General features: G+C 38.0%; 2 protein-coding genes across 3 annotated transcripts in view; one reads left to right on the top strand and one right to left on the bottom strand.

The window, feature by feature from the left end:
- Positions 1–19651, bottom strand: part of LOC136259139 (uncharacterized) — a 154460-nt gene that overhangs the window by 91690 nt on the left and 43119 nt on the right. For both annotated transcript variants that reach the window (XM_066052560.1, XM_066052561.1), the window contains exon 3: positions 4234–4332. In XM_066052560.1, the coding sequence (XP_065908632.1) occupies positions 4234–4332 (99 nt within the window). The remainder of the gene's footprint in view (positions 1–4233; positions 4333–19651) is intronic.
- Positions 12803–14601, top strand: LOC136258336 (tigger transposable element-derived protein 6-like). The gene has a single exon (XM_066051658.1). The coding sequence runs from the start codon at positions 12803–12805 to the stop codon at positions 14459–14461; it is 1659 nt and encodes a 552-aa protein (XP_065907730.1). The 3' UTR covers positions 14462–14601.

Genomic DNA, 19651 nt, shown 5'->3' with positions numbered 1-19651 from the left:
TACATAAGGATATACCATCTTACCATACCAAGACCTAAAGTCCATGGTCACGTCACAATGAAAATGGGGTAATTGCATGCACAACTACTCTGCTGATACTGGATTTGATAATGGATTTCTCATGAATTGTGCATGATTTAAGAGTTGCATAGTTAAATTAATGATCTTGGACTTTGTGTCTTGGTAATAGTTAGATACTCGTGATAGGTGTCTTTGAGGATTTAAAAACTTGTCAATAATTACCTGCGCCTCGGTAATCACTGATGTCACCTCAGGTTTTTAAATATTCGAGGATGCTTATTACGTGTGCCTAACAATTATTAAGACACAAAGTCAAGAATCATTAATGTTGATTTTGTAACTATGCAACTCCTAAATCATGCACAATAATATTCATGAGAAATCCATTATCAAATTCAATTATGCATGCAATTGCTCCATTTTCATCTGTGACATGACCATGGATTTTAGGTCTTGGCATGATAAGATAGTAAATCCTTTTGTACAACCCTGCAGCTGTCATTTCAACTTTTAAGTACTGTCTGATTGATTGATACTTTATTACATCATGAGTACACCTTAGCCATATTTTTGGACCTACTTGACATAACTACTATAATGAGGTGGTCTTATTTTAGAGGTGGTCTTATTATAGAGGTGGTCTTTGTTAAGAGGTACCTGTTAATATGAAGTTTTGACAAATTTTAGTTTTTCAGTTTCAGTTTTTCCGTTTCAGTTTTTTAGGTTCGGTTTTCAGTTTCAGTTTTCAATTTCCACTGTTTCCAATGTCCCCCACTGGAGGGCTGGTGAAAAAGGTTCTACCATGTACTTATACAGTAGGTAATTTGTTTATGTTTTGTGGTAACCACTAAGATAAACAGTGATGGTTGGAGCCCTAGACAACTTGGAGTTGAGGTAAGTGTACAATCTCACAGCATTGGCTTTACTAGCACTACTTTTAGTGGAGTATGCACAAGTATAACCTGTAGAGACCTACAATCGGGTATCGGTTAACTATCGGTAAAACGGGCTAGGGTAAAAATAAATCTGATATCTAAAAAGTGGGAATCGGTACAACACTATTATTGGTGGGCTGTGTGTATAATTTACAGTATGGGCCCACAGCACTTGATTGAAGGAAACCATACCCCTGTACAATAAGAATCACATTACAAGAATGTCGACCAAAGTATCAATGGTATTACACTGCAGTACAGTCCGGATCAACTGGTAGTAGCAATGATGCCTGTATATAGCGACAAGAGTAATATACAGCTGAAGTGTTTATTATATTGTATGAGAAAGGTACTAGGGGGTGGTCTTGACTTTGCTAAATGCAATGGAAGGCCATATTTATTTTTCTGATGCAATAGGACTATGTGTAACATATTAGCATACAGTGGTCAAATACATATTAACGTAACAGTAAATATATATAGTAGTTTCAGTAGAATGACCAAAGAGTACTTCAATGGCATTAGGTTATGATGCATGTATGCAATAACCCTATTTTATAAGCAAATTGAAGCCACACAGAAGGCTACTTGCATAGAGAGGCCACATGTTTTAACTAATATGGGCTGCAGTGTTGATGTCAACACTATACAGGATGTGTAGTTATACCTTTGTGTTTGTGGGAGAGTGCTGCTAAACAGGTAACAAGTGCTGGCAGTTATTTTGTCAATTTGGTCATGGTTTGTGGTAAGCCCAAGCTAGGTACACCTCAGATGTTAAGCAGACACCAACCTAAGTTTACTGTCTTTTTATAGACAATTAATTTGTGTTACATGAAATTTGAGATTTTAATAGTGCTATAAGCACCTCTTTGCTTTACAAGAAGCAATGCGTGCACTACTATTTGGCATCGGCCACAGGCAATCCTGTTGTGGGGGCCACAAGTACAATTTCTATTTGGAGAAAGAAGAAAGGACATACAATACTGTAACCAATCATTGTGATATCATTTTTTTAGCAGGCACGAGCACAGCTATCTGATTATTTCAAATCAGGTTAGTGAGTACTGCTGTTGGGTGTCAAAAGGTGGTGGATGCAATTGACAATACAATAACACTGATACCATCTACAGGATTTGTCCCTCAGCTAGTGTATACTGTGGTGTACAGTATGGCATGTACTTACAGTGCACTTCTTAGGTAGCCTTGGAGGTGTGATATATTTAATGTGATACAGGGTCTACCTAATTGCTTGGCAAGACACTTGTATGTTAATTGTAACATATGAGGACCTTTGCACAAGATTAATTTCAGAAATGTAAATCTAAGAAGGCATAATTGTGCATAATAGGTAAAAGACCACACTCGGCTATGTAATCCTTGTTACATGATCTCGATGTAAGAATATTCTTCCCTAATGTAATTAACTCAAACACTTAAATAGTTGACTAGATGGTAAGCAGGTTGTGACTTGAAACTCAGAGAGTATATAGCTCTAGCATTCCAACTGAAGACACAGGCAAGAAATGATGTCCACATCAAATTTAACAGTGTGCTGGGATGGATATTGCTTTCGATCCTATTGTATAATTAACAATACAGACATTCGATTAGAAGGAAGTTGGAGGTCAGCTTGGGTGAGGTTCACTCCTGCCCTGGTATCGAAAAACAGAAGGACAGGAGCTCACCCCTGGGTGTAGTGGAAGGGGGCCCTTCTCACTCATTCTCCTCCAAGCTGAAGGGGCTAAGCTTTGTCATAGAGATAAATACATCCTTGTACACTTCTCTACCCAAGGCAAAGGGTAGAGAATAAGCATAACAGAGAGGGGCCCTCAATTAAGAACCCTATGTTGAAAGCTTTACCTACACCCAGCTGCCAAACCTGCCAAACCTCTATTGTAGAGTTTTGGTAGGAGTGATTGGTGTTGGCTTGTATATTGTATATCACTGGCAGTACTTATTAATTACTAACAATATGGTATATCGCCCAGCTCAAACCATTAAACGTACCAAATGTGGCTTTGCAGTAATCTACGCCATTAACTGCTTCGTGAATAAACCATTACACATATCAAATATGGCTAAGCAGTAATTTACGCCGTTAACTCCTCTGTGGAATGAACGATTACACACACTTGTATGGACTGTGCACACCGTATAAGGAGAATGGTCTGGAAGCACATGTAAGGTATCCACTTTATATCATAATTTTTATTGTAAACATGTCCCTTACACCGCTGACTCCCTAGTGTGGGGCTCAGGCTCGCCCCAATTAACTCTTGACAAGCACACAAAAATTGTAATTTTCACTTCCAAATATTTTGTGTACTTGTTTGTTAACTTTTTGGTAAATAATTATTATGACTGGTAAACCCACACATACCACATCAAAAGAAAGCAATGGCACCGCACACCTAAGCTATATATATCAAATAGCATTTTAAAAATTGTTAATTTAAAAATGAATTAGGGATCTATCCAATAAAAAGTTGTGAAACAAGAGATGAATGATGGTATTACAGCATAACTCAGTGGGAAAGTCCCTACTTTCACACATTAGCTATAACAATTATTTTGCTCAATGCCAAAGTAGGGACTTTCCCACTCAGCTATGCTGTAATACCATCATTCATCTCTTGTTTCACTACTTTTTAATGCTAAGATCCCTACTTCCTTTTTAATTAACAGTTTTTAAAATACTAGTTTGTTTAGTTTTTTTTTTTTTTTGCTGCTAGCTACAATGTAACTACTGTTCAAATAGAATACCATACATGAATGTTGTATTAGAGTATATCTCGAGCCAGCCAAGAAGTGTGCATCAGCAGCTAGCCGCGACCAATAAGGGGTGAGGTCATCTTGTTTACTGTTAAGTAAACAGCTAGATTGTTAAGAGATATGGTCCCCGTACTCTATCACTATTACATCTTTCATTGACGAGCGTGGTCACCAACCTATCGCGAACAGATCCCAATATAGCTTGCTAGACACACTATCGCGTGTGTCTTGATCAATAACATTCTGATGGTTATCAGTCCAAACTTTTAATATTCACACAGAAGTAAATAAAACAAATGGGACAAATGATCATTTATCATTTCACCTATTAAATGAATACAGAGTGGTATATATCACTTATACCACAACTTCTTGGGGAGCATGTGACACAGACACCATCAACCCTCAGTCATGGAACCCTCAGGCTCCAGGTGTATACACTAGGCAAATACTGAGAAGTTGTGGTATAACTATTACATACACTAGTGGTAAACATATTGCTTACATTAGTAGTAGCTGATATATCGGCTTGACTTTGCAAGAGAAACTGAACAATGCCCAATTCTCTTGCACGAGCTGCCCAATGTAGGGCAGTCCATCCAGCCTATATAATAACAACATGTACAATCACAACATGTCATAACATGTGTATGTATGTATTTTATACTATTGTAACATCACAATAGGGTAGAAACAATCTTTGATATTAGAGTACTCTACAGTACTAACAATCAAGACATTGACTACTTACAGTCATATGTACCTATGAACCATGTTATGCTTATATGTAGTCTACAATGTATCACACTGATAACAATAGTACCTGTACACACTGTAGAGTAGGGTATGAACAAACATATAAACAATAGTAAAATGTGACTGTCTCAATATAAACCAACACAATGTAGTTTGACTTGTTGTAACTCTAAAAGTAGTTACAGGTACCTACTCTCATGTACTATTCATTTATGGGTAAATCTTAGTCCACTACTGCTATTATCAATTTGATCAGTGTGGCTGTTATCTTGAAGGATGGTTTATGGTGCTCATTTCCTCTTCGACTAGTGTAAAATACCCACCCACCTCACTAATACCACTGAACAACATATTTAAAATGGTAGGAAATTTTAAAGAAAGATTCTTCAACACTTGATGATCGTATTTAAAGGCAAGAAATTGGTGTACTTTTGGTGAAATTTTTACCATTATTTTAGCAAAATACTATACAACCAATTAAGTTCAAACAGGAATTTCTACATAGCTTAAATCTGTACCTAGTGAGAACTATTTGAGTTCAAAATGTAACTTCTACTATAATCAACCAACCTTTGTATTACTGTCATTTAAATAATTTCAGGTGCATATATATATACGTACACACACACACACATACGGCCTTTTTTGACATTGTTTGCCAACCAAATTTGTGTTGTAGAAATACATCTAATCAAAAACAGCTAAGCTGTATAAAAAGGTGCAGCCCCAAAAAGGCCATGGTGAAAAAGATGTGAAATCCAAGGTGGCGGCCAAGAAATGGCTGTGATGGTTGGTTAATGGTAAAAATTTTAATAACGACAATTCAGGTGAATTTTGTGCCAATTGACCAAGCGGCACCAAATTCACCTGAATTGTCGTTATTAAAATTTTTACCATTAACCTACCATCACAGCCATTTCTTGGCCGCCACCTTGGATTTCACATCTTTTTTCACCATGGCCTTTTTGGGACCGCACCTTTTTTTACAGCTTAGCTGTTTTTGATTAGATTTCACTTCTTTTTGTATTTGTATACCCCAAAGCCAGCCTATGGCCGGCTTTGGGACTTTTTAAACTATCTTTTTTTTCTTTACCACAGGAGGAAGAAAAGACGAAGCAGATGTACTTTAAATATTTTATCAGTAAATGTACAAATTATATATATATATATATATATATATATATAAAATACATAATTATTACAGAACTCTCCATGGTGGTTTCTTTATAACTGAACACTCTACAAAGTGACTTCTTCTAGCTGATATTTCTACAGGGTGATTTGTTTGTAGCTGAACTCTCTACATGATGGTTTCTTCGTAGCTGAACTATCTACAAGGTAACTTCTTCTCGCTGATGTCTCTACAGTGTCACTTGTTTGTAGTTGAATTCTCTACATTATGGTTTCTTTGTAGCTGAACTCTCTACAAAGTAACTTCTTCTAGTTGATGTCTCTACAGGGTCAGCTGAACTCTCTACATGGTGGTTTCTTTGCAACTGCACTCTCTACAAGGTGGCTTCTTCTAGCTGATATTTCTACAGGATTTGTTTGAACTGTAGCTGAACTCTCTACATGATGGTTTTCTTTGCAGCTGAACTCTCTACAAGGTAACTTCTTCTAGCTGATGTCTCTACAGGGTCACTTGTTTGTAGTTGAACTCTCTACATGATGGTTTCTTTGTAGCTGAACTCTCTACATGATGGTTTCATTGTAGCTGAACTCTCTACAAAGTAACTTCTTCTAGCTGATGTCTCTACAGGGTCACTAGTTTGTAGCTGAACTCTCTACATGGTGGTTTCTTTGTAACTGAACTCTCTACAAGGTGACTTCTTCTAGCTGATCTTTCTACAAGGTGATTTGTTAAAGTTGAACTCTCTACATGATGGTTTCTTTGCAGCTGAATTCTCTACAAGGTAACTTCTTTAGCTGATCTCTGTACAGGGTGATTTGTTTGTAGCTGAACTCTCTACAGGTGATTTGTTTGCAGTTGAACTCTCTACATGATGATTTCTTTGTAGCTGAACTCTCCACAAGGTAATTTCTTCTATCTGATCTCTGTACAGGGTGAATTGTTTGTAGTTGAACTCTCTACAAGGTAACTTCTTCTAGCTGATCTCTCTATACAGGGTGATTTGTTTGTAGCTGAACTCTCTACAGGTGATTTGTTTGTAGCTGAACTCTCTACATGGTGGTTTCTTTGTAACTGAACTCTCTACAACGTGACTTCTTCTAGCTGATCTTTCTACAGTGTGATTTGTTTGTAGCTGAACTCTCTACAAAGAACTTCTTCAAACTGATCTCTGTACAGGGTGAATTGTTTGTAGCTGAACTCTCTACAAGGTAACTTCTTCTAGCTGATCTCTATACAGAGTGACTTGTTTGTAGCTGAACTCTCTACATGATGGTTTCTTTGTATCTGAATTCTCTAAAAGGTAACTTCTTCTAGCTGATCTTTCTACAGGGCGATTTGCTTGTAGCTGAATTCTCCACAATGTAATTTGGTTGCAGCTGAACTCTCTACATGGTGATCTCTTGTAGCTGAGCTCTCTACAAGGTGACTTCTAGCTGAACTCTCTACAGAATGATCTTTTCGTAGCTGAAACTCTCCACAGGGTGATTTGTTTGCAGCTGAACTCTCTACATGATGGATTCTTTGTAGCTGAACTCTCTACAAGGTGACTTCTTCTTGCTGAACTCTCTACAGGGTGAATTGTTTGTAGCTGATCTCTCTACATGATAGTTTTTTTGTAGCTGAACTCTCTACAAGGTAACTTCTTCTAGCTGATCTTCTACAGAGCAATTTGTTTGTAGCTGATTTCTCTACAGGATGATTTGTTTGTAGCTGAACTCTCTACATGGTGGTTTCTTTGTAGCTGAACTCTCTACAAGGTAACTTTTTCTAGCTGATCTCTCTACAGGGTGAACTGTTTGCAGCCGAACTCTCTGCAGGGTGATTTAAACGCTCTACAGGGTGACTCCTTTGCAGCTGAACTCTCTACATGATGGTTTATTTGTAACTGAACTCTCTACAAGATAACTTCTTCTAGATGATCTTTCTACAGGGCGGTTTGTAGCTGAATTCTCTACAGGGTGATTTATTTGCAGCTGAACTGTCTATAGGGTGAATTCTTCTAGCTGAACTCTCTACAGGGTGATTTTTTTCAGCTGAACTCTCTACATGATGGTTTCTGTGTAGTTGAACTCTCTACAAGGTGACTTCTTCTAACTGATCTCTCTACAGGGTGATTTGTTTACAGCTGAACTCTCTACATGGTGCATAGTTTCTTTGTAACTGAACTCTCTACAATGTGGCTTCTTCTAGCTGATCTCTCTACAGGGTGATTTGTTTCTAGGTGAACTCTCTACAGGGTGACTTACCTGTAGCTGAATTGTCTATCAGATTAACTGGTTGTAGCTGAATTTCTTACAGAATAACTTGCAATGTAATATAATTCTTTAATGGAGAAAGTTATAAATGTAGCCGAATGCTCTATTAGGTTGTCTGTTCTATTAGAGTATCTCGATCTCGCATTTGCAACACGTAGTTGGCTTTCGAATCCTGACTCAGTGGTTTGTAATCCCATTCTCCTGTACTACTGCAAGGACTTTCTATGATGATTATTCCAGCTACACACCGATTTTCAGCTCATTGCTCTAAGCGGATTGCCTGGTAGGCGTGAAAACTAATAGTTTTTTATTCATAAAAATCGATTGCGTAATTGTGACACAGGTTGGGTTTTGTGTCATATCTCCATGGTCTTTATCTCAATTCCTTTCAAACCACAAAAAGGCACTCCTACGATGGTTACTCCATCTACATATAAATTTTCAACTCATTCCTCCAAGGGGTTTACCCTGTAGGCGTGACAGACCTTCGACCTTATTTTACGCACATAATAGGTCATAACTCCGTGTATGTTCATCGGATTCCTACCAAAGTTGGTACTGAGATCCGCCTTAATGAGCCCTTCAAGTGTGCCAAATTTCAGCAATATCCAAGTACGCATTCGTGTTTTATGTAAATATTTTAATAACGACAATTCAGCTGAATTTGGTGCCGCTTGGTATTATTGGCACAAAATTCACCTGAATTGTCATTATTAAAATTTTTATCATTAACCTACCATCACAGCCATTTCTTGGCCGCCACCTTGGATTTCACATCATTTTTCACCATAGCCTGTCTGGGGGCCGCACTTTTTTAACAGCTTGGCTGTTTTGGATTAGATTTCACTTCTTTTTGTATTTGTATACCCCAAAGCTGGCCTATGGCCGGCTTTAAGGCATTTTTTAACCTATCATTTTTTCTTTACTACAGGAAGAAAAAAAGATGAAGCAGGGTGATTTCTTTGTAGCTGACCTCTCTACAAGGTTATCCTTCTAGCTGATCTCTCTACCGGATGACTTGTTTGTAGCTGAACTCTCTACAGGGTGGTTTGTTTGTAGCTGAATTTTCTACAGGGCGATTTGTTTGCAGCTGAACTCTCTACATGGTAGTTTCTTTGTAGCTGAACTATCTACAATGTAACTTCTTTTAGCTGAACTCTCTACAGGGTGACTTTTTTCTAGCTAATCTCTCTACAGGGTGACTTGTTTGTAGCTGAACTCTCTACAGGGTGATTTGTTTCTAGCTGAACTCTCTACAAGGTAACTTCTTCTAGCGGATCTTTCTACAGGGTGACTTGTTTCTAGCTGAACTCTCTACAGGGTGATTTGTTTGTAGCTGAACTCTCTACAAGGTAACTTCTTCTAGCTGATCTTTCAAAAGTTGATTTGTTTGTAGCTGAATTCTCTACAGGGTGACTTGTTTCTAGCTGATCTCTGTACAGGGTGACTTGTTCCTAGCTGAACTTTCTACAGGTGATATGTTTGCAGCTGAACTCTCTTACATGGTGGTTTATTTGTAGCTGAACTCTCTACAAGGTGACTTCTTCTAGCTGATCTCTCTACAAGATGACTTGTTTCTAACTGAACTCTCTACAATGTGATCTGTTCATAGCAGAACTTTCTACTGGGTGATTTGTTTGCAGCTGAACTCTTTGCATGATTGTTTCTTTGTAACTGATCTCTCTACAAGGTAACTTCTTCTAGCTGATCTCTCTACAGAGCAATTTGTTTGAGCTGAACTCTCTACATGATGATTTCTTTGTAGCTGAACTCTCTATTAGGTACCATCTTCTGGCTGATCTGACTACAGGGTGACTTGTTTGTAGCTGAATTCCCTACAGAATAACTTGCAATGTAATATAATTGAGTAAATTATAAATGCAGCTGAATGCTTTATTATGGTGACTGTTCTATTAGAGTATCTCGATCTCGCATTTGCTACACGTAGTTGCCTTTCGAATGATAACTCGGTGGTTTGTAATCTGATTCTTCTGTACTACTGCAAGGACTTTCTATGATGATTATTCCAGCTACATACTGATTTTCAGCTCATTGCTCTAAGCGGTTTGCCTGATAGACACGAAAACTAACAGCTTTTTTATTCATAAAAATCGATCGCGTAATTTTGACACAGGTCGGGTTTTGTGTCATATCTCCGTGGTCTTTATCCCGATTTCTTTCAAACCACAAAAAGGCACTCCTACGATGGTTGCTCCATCTACATAGCAATTTTCAACTGATTCCTCAAAGGAGTTTACCCTGTAGGCGTGACAGACCTTCGACCTTATTTTACGCAAATAATCGGTCATAACTCCGTGAATGTTCATCGGATTCCTATCAAAGTTGGTACGGAGATCCGCCTTAATGAGCCCTTTAAGTGTGCCAAATTTCAGCCCGATCCGAGCACGCATTCGTGTTTTATGGCGGATTTTGCAAAGTGTGCGAAATGAAGAAGTAGAAGAAAAAAACGAAGAAATTAAAACGAAATTTTGTTCGCTCGTATCTCGGAAATGGCTGGAGCGATTTTCTTCAAATTTGGTGTGTAGACTCCCCTTGCTGGCCGGCACCTCTCTAGCAACTTTGGTTCCAATCGGATAAGGGATCACAGAGCTACATAGGTGTGAAAATTGCGTTTTCTTTCTTCCTGTTAATATACTCACGGGTGACACGCCGGCTTCTTGGGCTGCACGACACACTACCTTGTGTCTTGATATAGGTCTTGTACTATACAAGTAATTAAACATATTATTTGATATAAACTACAAATACAAAGACATATTCTTTCGACATTTTTAAATTTTGTAGATCAAATTTTAGTTTGTAAATTCTCCAGACAAGCCTTAGGGAACTACTGTAAATTGGAAAATATTGAACAGTAAGAATATTTCGTGACTAACTTGACCAGTGAAAATAAATTACACAAAATATTTTTGCTGATGAATATTTTCTACTTGCAAAATATTTTTGGTGGTAATTCCCACAATGCCAAGCAACAAACTGAACAGATGTATAATCATTCAAGCATTGTGGTGCTAAAGACAAACAGAGTGTTGCTCCAGCAGATGAAGAAGGGAAAGACCATGAGAGATACCACTCTTGGTGGTTGTCCTAGCAACAATGTAATGCAAAACAAGACAAACAGCAGTTCACCACAATCCTAATTATTCAACCACCAAAGTGAAAAGACACCACCTGCATCTCTTACAAGCCCATCACTGTGAATACAGAGCGGTTGAAAATATAAGTATAGCGGATAGTTGATGATACAAACAATTATCCAAACACCAAAGTGATTGTTTTATTAGAGCATTTTGTAAACAGGTGTATGTTCTATTAGAGTAATTGTACAAAGCTCTGTATATGAATGGGTGTGCAATTTTAAGCGATACAAATACCTCATATAGTGTAGGCAACCAATTATTGTCAATCACCTATTATTGTCACAAAACTTTAATAAAAATAAAACTGGTTGCATTTATGGTAAATATCTCAGAATTCGGATATCTTGCCTAGACAAAGCAAAGTTATTTTCATTCTTTTTCTACAAATATGTCTCCTTTTTGTCCCTATAGGTGAAGTACATGTAATAGTTATACCATGGCTGTGGGTGTATATGTCAGCAAAATCCCAAGCAGCTGTGGTACAAGTGATATATATCACTTGGGGGGTGCACTCACCTAATAGGTGAAAGAACTAACGAGAACTCATCCCGTTTTTTTTATACAGTAGCATCTGAAGATCAATTGTGGTTTTAATAGTGTAGGCTAATAGCCATCAAAACGTTGTCCATACGTTAAAACATCATTAATACATTACTATGCTTCAACACGCAATGTTTGAAAACTTGCGATTGTGGGATGGAGTTTATATTGTTATCATTTTTGTACGAAGTTAAGCCACAACTAACTTCGCTATTGGGACAGTAAGTAAGTTATTACATTAAGTACTTAGGACAGTAAGTTACTAACCTATTTCAACGTAGCAGTAGTAGCTTTACTGTTCCATGGGCTGATACGTGGTGAGTAGAAATACGCATCCACAATCGCCCAAACAATTATATTGTGCCTTCATTATCCTTTAGTAACAACCAACTAGTCTATCTTAGCAAATGAACTAAGCTTAGCAACTACAGTGGAACCTCTATTAACGGACACTCCGAATAGCGGACACCTCCGTGTTACGGACAGTAAACTATGGTCCCAGCCGTTTGCTAATTGTTTTCAATGTATTAATAACCTCTGCACAACGGACACCTCCTTGTAACGGACAACGGACAGTCGACAAGTACCCTCTGGTACCATACGCGTATGCTCTTATCTCTAAATAACGGACGCCACTGAAGCGCTTAATTTAGGTGCTCGAGAGGAATCACTATAGTAGCTATAATGATATTTACATATTCTACACAATTTACAATAGCTTTTTTTCTTTCAAAGGTGCAATTAATTCCTTCAGTTTGTTAATGTAAGGTGCAGGTCCATACAAGCGGTATTTGCAGGGTAACTCGACGCCATAGCCAGCTCCTCGGTTAACTCTCTCACCGGTTACTTCCACGAAGCCTACGTTCACATCTCTTTGAAGAAATTGTGATATTAATCTAGTTAAATTAAATGGGACATGTCCAACTATTTCTTCGTCTTTCATGATGGCGACAGAGTTAACATCGACTTCATTGTCAGGCTCTCTTCTTAACGGTAAAACTTCGCCAACTTCATATTCCCACTTATCCATGTATGCATGGTACCCTCGGATATATGAATCAAACTCGTAGACAACAACACGCTCAGGATGAGCAACAATGTGAGCCATGATGACGCTTTTCTACACTTTCTACACGCAATAAACACGTGTTATAACTAATTGTACTTGTCAGTAACTAATTGGCGACAATGATTGCACCTGTCTATAACTAATTGGTATAATCAGTGACAATGGCGGATTCTTGCTCAACACGCCGAAAGCACCTGACGCTCAAGCAGAAGATAGAAGTTATACAAGAGGCAAAGAAAAATCCTAAGCTAGGGGTCAGAGGTTTATGTCAACGTTTTAACTGTGGGAAGACTCAGATTGCAACTGTTTTAAAAGAGAAAGAGCAGCTATTGGCTTTGTATGAAAGTAATGCCTCTGATAAATCTTGCAAAGTAAGCCTCCGCACGCGAAAGTCTGACTTCAGTGAAGTAAATGAAGTATTGTATAAGTGGTACCTGTTGGCTTGTTCTAAAAACATTTACCCAGCAGGCCCACAGCTTGCAGTGAAGGCAAAAGAAATTGCAGAGTGTCTAGGGAGAGGCGAATTCAAAGGCTCCAATGGATGGCTGGAGAAATGGAAAAGAAAATACAATATTAAACAACTGACAGTAAGTGGAGAAAGCGGTGATGTTTCTGGTGCAACTGTGGACTCGTGGAAAGAGCGACTCCCTGAGGTTTTGCAAGGCTATGCAAAAAGGGACATATGGAACCTAGATGAAACTGGTGTGTTTTGGAAAGCATTACCTGAACGTGGTTTTGTTCAAAAAGGTCGGTCTTGCAAAGGTGGAAAGAAAAGCAAACAAAGGTTTACCATAGCATTCATCGCAAATGCAGATGGTGGTAAAGAAAAGCCTGTTGTTATCTGGAAGTATGAGAACCCGAGATGTTTTAAAAATCTTAATAAGAGTCTTCTTCCTGTCTCTTATTTCAGCCAGTCCAAGGCATGGATGACTGGGGATATCTTGGATAGGATTCTTAAAAAGATAAATCAAAGTTTGAGGGCTCAGTCTCGGTTTGTTGCTTTACTGATGGATAATGCTGGATGCCATCCCCCTGAAATAAAAGATAAGTACAGCAATGTTAAGGTTGTATTCCTTCCAGCAAATACCACTTCTCGATTGCAGCCACTAGATCTAGGGATAATTAAGAATTTCAAATTTCACTATCGCCAGTTGTTTTTGCAATATGTTCTTACCAAAATTGAAGAATGTGATACTGCATCACAGGTAGCAGAGTCGCTGAATGTTTTGAAGGCCATCCACTTTGTCAGTGAAGCTTGGGAAAAGGTGAAACCAGAGACTATATGCAAATGTTTTCGGTCAGCTGGTGTACTTGACAAAGATCTCAATGTCACTACTTGTAATGTGGGTCAAGATGATGCTGATCCATTCCTAGCAGTAGATAGCGAATTTCACCTCCATGATTTGATCCCTCAAGTTGTAAGTGATGGCGCCTGTTCTGTTGACGAGTACCTTGATGGTGATGGATCTTTACCAGTGTGCCGTGAGCTATCTGAGGAGCACTGGGAAGAAGAGTTCCTTGCTGCAGCCTGCTCCTCTGAGCCAGATTCAATAGACGATGAGGAGGATTGTGTGGCAGGTGACGTAGAAATGGAAGTGGTTGAAGCTGTACCAAAGATTGACACATTCAAGGATGCAATGAAAAATCTAGAAGATGTCCAACTATTTCTACAAAACAAAGGTTTTACAGAAGAAGCTTTGAAAGTTGGTTCAATGGTTACTACTGTAGCTCGCCTGTATTGTTCATCTCTTGTATTTAGTAAGCAAACAACTTTAGATAGTTATTTTTCAAAGCAGAGTGAAGAACAGCTTAGTGACTGACTATGTGCATAGGTGTGAACTGTTGTTATAGTGTAATCAATCTTCAAACATTATAATTATGCTGTGTATGATATTATATGCATAAAATATTTCAACCTCCTTACAAAGGACACCTCCATATAAAGGACACTTAAGCTTGGTCCGTGGGTGTCCGCTATATAGAGGTTCCACTGTACTACAAAAATGAGTCCCACAATACAAAGCTCTATGTCACTCAATATAATGAGTCAAAGCGCATCGATTCTTTGAACTGGCTAGGTATCAAAGTCATTGGCAAACCACTTTCCCATGATATTGCCCGGGCAATATGCAAGTTAAACACCGAGCGGCGCCTTTGAACGCCCACGCTAAAGTGGTATATGGGCTGATACTATGAAGCTACCTTATAAGAGACAAAAATTTAGACAGCTTGAACAAATGGAAAAGCCACGTGGAAGCCTCGAAGTAGATCCTCACCGGCACTGACAGTCACCAATCCTTCAAAGAATCAAAGGATATGGAAAGAAAAGCAATTTAACTCCACCTATAAAGTCGTGGAGGGTAGTAGGAATGGATTTAGTGCTGCACATGAGTGTGGAGTGTCAAGAATGACACTGCAAGATGGAATTTTGGAAGAGTAGTGAGGCATGGCAGTAATCCTGGACTCCAGCCATACTTGAATCAACCTAAGGAGAGTATTATTTTAGTGGAAACAACTACAGTTTATTATAACAGGAGCCAAAAGCTGGTTGTACGTATTTCTCACATGGAAAAATCTGCAAAAGAAACAAAGCTTGTTAGCTACCATCCAAAGAAAAAGATAGCAGAAGTACCTGCATGACATAAGTAACACGATGGGTGGATGCGTATTAATTTAATTGGCAAAGAAAAATCTAGTAGAGAGTCACTGCAGTTACCAGCAGACAGCCGATTACTTCTTTAGATTGCATTACCACAATCCAGCAGTTACGAGGTAAAGCAATTAAGTAGCAATACCACAGAACTGTTCTCATTCAATAAAGATCCAGCCCATGATGTGCTTCAAGTGCTGCTAGAAAAATTCGCCATTTGCTAAAAAAGAAAAGGCTGTGATGTTTGATTTGTATGGAGCAAATCCTAGCTATGGGTGTGTGCAAGCAATGGACTCATGAGCACTGAACTACACTAACATTACTAAATTGCAGCTGAAATGATACGTAGCTAAGTTAAGTTCAGGAAACTGTTTTACCAATTTAAATGTATGTAGTGTGTATGTGCACATGTAACAGTTTCACTTGAAAAATCACACTGATCTGGTAATTGGTGCTAATGCTTTCAAATTACGGATAAAAGGTTTACAATGCATATACAGAACACAGGGATATTTTAGAACAATTTTTATCACTCACTGCAAGCAAGATATAGAGCACTAAACTGGTAACTGATGACAATTGATACAGTATACTGATTGCGGTGACAATAAATTATTACGTTACGCCTGACGATATTAGATAAATCTCAATTTTTACAATGAAACGTCCCTGGCTTCTAAACAAAATATGCTAGGCACCTACAAAACTACATGCAGTAAAAGGAGCCTATAACTTTATTTTTGGTCTAAATTGGAAATCCATACAACTTTCGCTTCCGAAGTTACAGTTCTCTGTAATCTATATAATCATAATTGGTTGCTTACGCTATTAGTTTTGATAATCCACTCTCCACTGTATATCAGTTTATATCTGGCTACAAGAGCCTTTGATGACAAGCCAGTTCAAAGGTATGGTATGATATCATTCTTTATATTAAGTGTCATAGAGCTTTGTATTGTGGGATTGCATTTTGTAGGCTGAGTGTTGTCACAAATTTACAAATAGCTAACAGTAACAAAATATATTATGTGAGAAAGTATTGTTAAAGGTGACCGGATCTGCGAAAACCTGACATAATGGTGCATTTTTCAAATTCTTTAATATTAGAATATTTATAATCTACTTAGCCAAGTGTATGCTCTGGCCAAGTTTTAGCCTTGTATGCCAATAACTTTTGGAGTTACAGCCCTACAAAGTAGCAACAACAGAAAGATCGATTTGTACAACAAGTATTGGGAAGATAAATTACATGCACTTACAAAAACGGCTGTAACTTACAAACACAATGCAGTATAGAGTTGCAACTTGCACCATTGTGTTCGCCATGAATAGGGGAGTTCATTACTGGGTAAGTTGTTTCTTCTCTATTACCTTTCTTCACTAAATACAGAGATGAAATCAGTGAAGAAAAATCAATCGCGTACAATTGTTTCGGCATGACATAAACAAATGCCCATAACTTACGTATCCTTTTAGTCTACTGCAACAAAACAAAGATTTTTGAACTCCTCTTGAGTATGCGAATAAGATGATATCCAGGTGTTTATCATTGGGCCCTTTCTTCACAAAGAACAAAGCATTTAAACATTTTACGATTTTATTTTTTCGATTACACAAATATTTTACCGATTGAAATCAATGGCTTATACTGAAAATTTAGGCTTGCACCATTATGTCGGGTTTTCGCATATCTGGTCACAAAAGATTATGTAATGGTCAACACCACAGAACTGTACATCCACACACAGCCATCCCCAGGCTGGCCAGAGCTCCATTGGGGGCCCAGACCACTTGTACAGAATGCCACTGTTCTTGTGAAAAAGCAGCCAGCAAAAGCAGACCACTCAAGTGTGAATATTAAATTTGATAGTTTAGCATTTTATTCTTGGTGAAGAATCAAATCTACTATCGTGGGTAATAAGAATGGTTTTATACAACTGTGTCACGTGATGCACCCAATAATACAAAGCTGTCAACTTGCTTGTGCGGCTGATCTAAGTGGCTAGCAATGCTTCTGGACGTGTTTAAAGGATGAAATTGGTAGGTTAGCTGTTCTGGAGTACCTAGCTACAAATTAGTAGTTGTATGTGACCCAGGGGGGGGGGGGGGGGATGGTCTTATTGCCTATTTGAAAGTACTGAGAAATGACAGTTTTAAGTATTCAGTGTGTTGTAGCTTGTCAATGGTAGAAGCTGTGTTTACCAAATTTTCACACGTTTATACCAATTTCTTACCTTTGAAAACAACACAGTAGAAGTAGACTACACTTAAGTTTGATAGTCTTTAATTCAATGTTACTCTACCAGGGGTGGGCAAGGGACTTCTTCAGCAACATTCCCAATTGTGCTTCACCACTGGCGATGGGTGTGGTCACTCGCAAACAAGTTAATTAACTTTACAGGCAGCTAATGGCTTTACAACCAGCTTCAATTACTCTCTAGTGTCTCAAGTGGTATTCTCCATGGCAAAAATGATTCACCTTGTGATGAGCAGAAAATTTCTTGCAGTCAATGACAAATTCTTGTGCAAACAAGATGAATTCTAATGTAAAAGCGACTAAATCAATTCCAAAACTGACAAAATCAATTGCAAAACTGACAAATTCAATTGCAAACGGGACGAATTCTACTGCAAAGGAGACAAACTCTACTGCAAAGGGACAAAGTCAATTGTAAAGGTGATGAATTCAATTGCAAAACCTGTAATTGTCTATGCCAACAAACAATGTCAATGTGGCACCAGTGTTCAACTGGGTCAGGTCATCCAGGTCAACTGGGTCACATTTTTTTTTAGTTTTTTGGGTCTGACCCATTATAAAAAACATATCCAGGTCAGACTCAGATTGGATTTAGGTGTGACATGCTATTATTGAATTAATTACGTAGAATGTCAAAATGGCATAAGAATAGGAAACCCAATAACGTGATGTCACTAAATACATACATTTCTACCATGTATTACATCACAAACATACTTGTTACAGTTGCTGTGCCTGTAACAAAGAGAAAAAAATGTTGTAATGAGAGAATTTTGTAGCCAAAGATTGTGAAACTTTGCTACAATGAACTAAAGTAATTGATGGAACTAGGATGGTACCAACCCTCAAGGAAGTTATACGCAAAATAAAATTAGTTTGAAAGTAAAAAAAGGCCCAAAAAGTATGTGTACTTTAAATAACATAACTTTTTTTTCGCAAATATGTGACTGGGCCTGCAAAAATAGGCCATGTGCATAGGCACATGATGATTTGATTCCATCACTGATAACTTTTTATAACAATGGGCTACTGCAATGCAATATTTAGTTCTTGGTAATCATTGAATTGGCTTTATGATACAAGTTACAGAATTTAGATATTCTGTTCCGGTACTGAGATATGACCTGTTGTGTGACGGGGTGTAGTTTGTGCCCACATTCTGTGTTGTCACAGGCCCAGTCACATATAGTATAATTATATTTTTAACTGTGATAATCCTTTTCCTTACCATTTAACAGAGAGAACCAGAGGGAATATCAAAGCAAAACAGGAACAGTTGCTGAAACAAACAAATGGGTCCCTTTTATTTTAGCAAAAGTTAAAAACCATTAGCAGTACAATGCAGGGGTACAAAACTGTGTTGGTGACACACCTAGCTTACCAATAGTGCTCAAAAGTGGAACCGGCTATAAAAGAAGTGATATGGATGAGACATGAAGGTACTATGAGCGAAGGTAACAATGAGGCACAGTTACTATGATACAAAATTAATTCTATGGTTTGAATTCTCTCACCAAAATCTATCACAAAGACCTAAATACTTGCTGTAGTCTGTTGGATTACTATTTACGCTACTTAGAACACTAATTCTCATACTTGAGCACAAAACTGTATTGTCTGTTCTAGTCATGTGTGACAGAAATCAAACCAGAAATCATGCTCCCTGTCCCTTTTACGTACTCTAATATCAATGGGTGTAGTAACTTTTCATAGCCTACTATAAGCTTCTTTTTATGAGCCACGCTTACTTAATCTGATTTTGTGGTCATATCTGTAGACTGTGGAGCCAATCCCATTTGTAGCACAGTTTGTAGTTGTGCACGAATCATGATACCTTACTGCTTTTTGATACTGATGCCTGACCCTTGTACTCAGTGTTTGATTACTGAAGCCTACGTGGAGTCATGCCTACTAAATAATAATAATTATTATTATTATTTGGAATGTGACCACATAAATAGAATTATTTTATGAGTCGCACATAGTCTAGTGTTTCACAAACCCTAATTCTTCCTTTGCGAGTCACGTCCAATTATCGGGAATGTGTGATAGTGTCTGTATGGGCATGAAGCCTTATTAGTAAGGGGTATGGAAGTTAACAAA

This window comes from Dysidea avara, chromosome 6, assembly GCF_963678975.1.
Source record: "Dysidea avara chromosome 6, odDysAvar1.4, whole genome shotgun sequence".
NCBI lineage: Eukaryota > Metazoa > Porifera > Demospongiae > Dictyoceratida > Dysideidae > Dysidea > Dysidea avara.
Note: the sequence above shows the minus strand (reverse complement) of the source record. Positions and strands in the feature narration are given on the sequence as shown.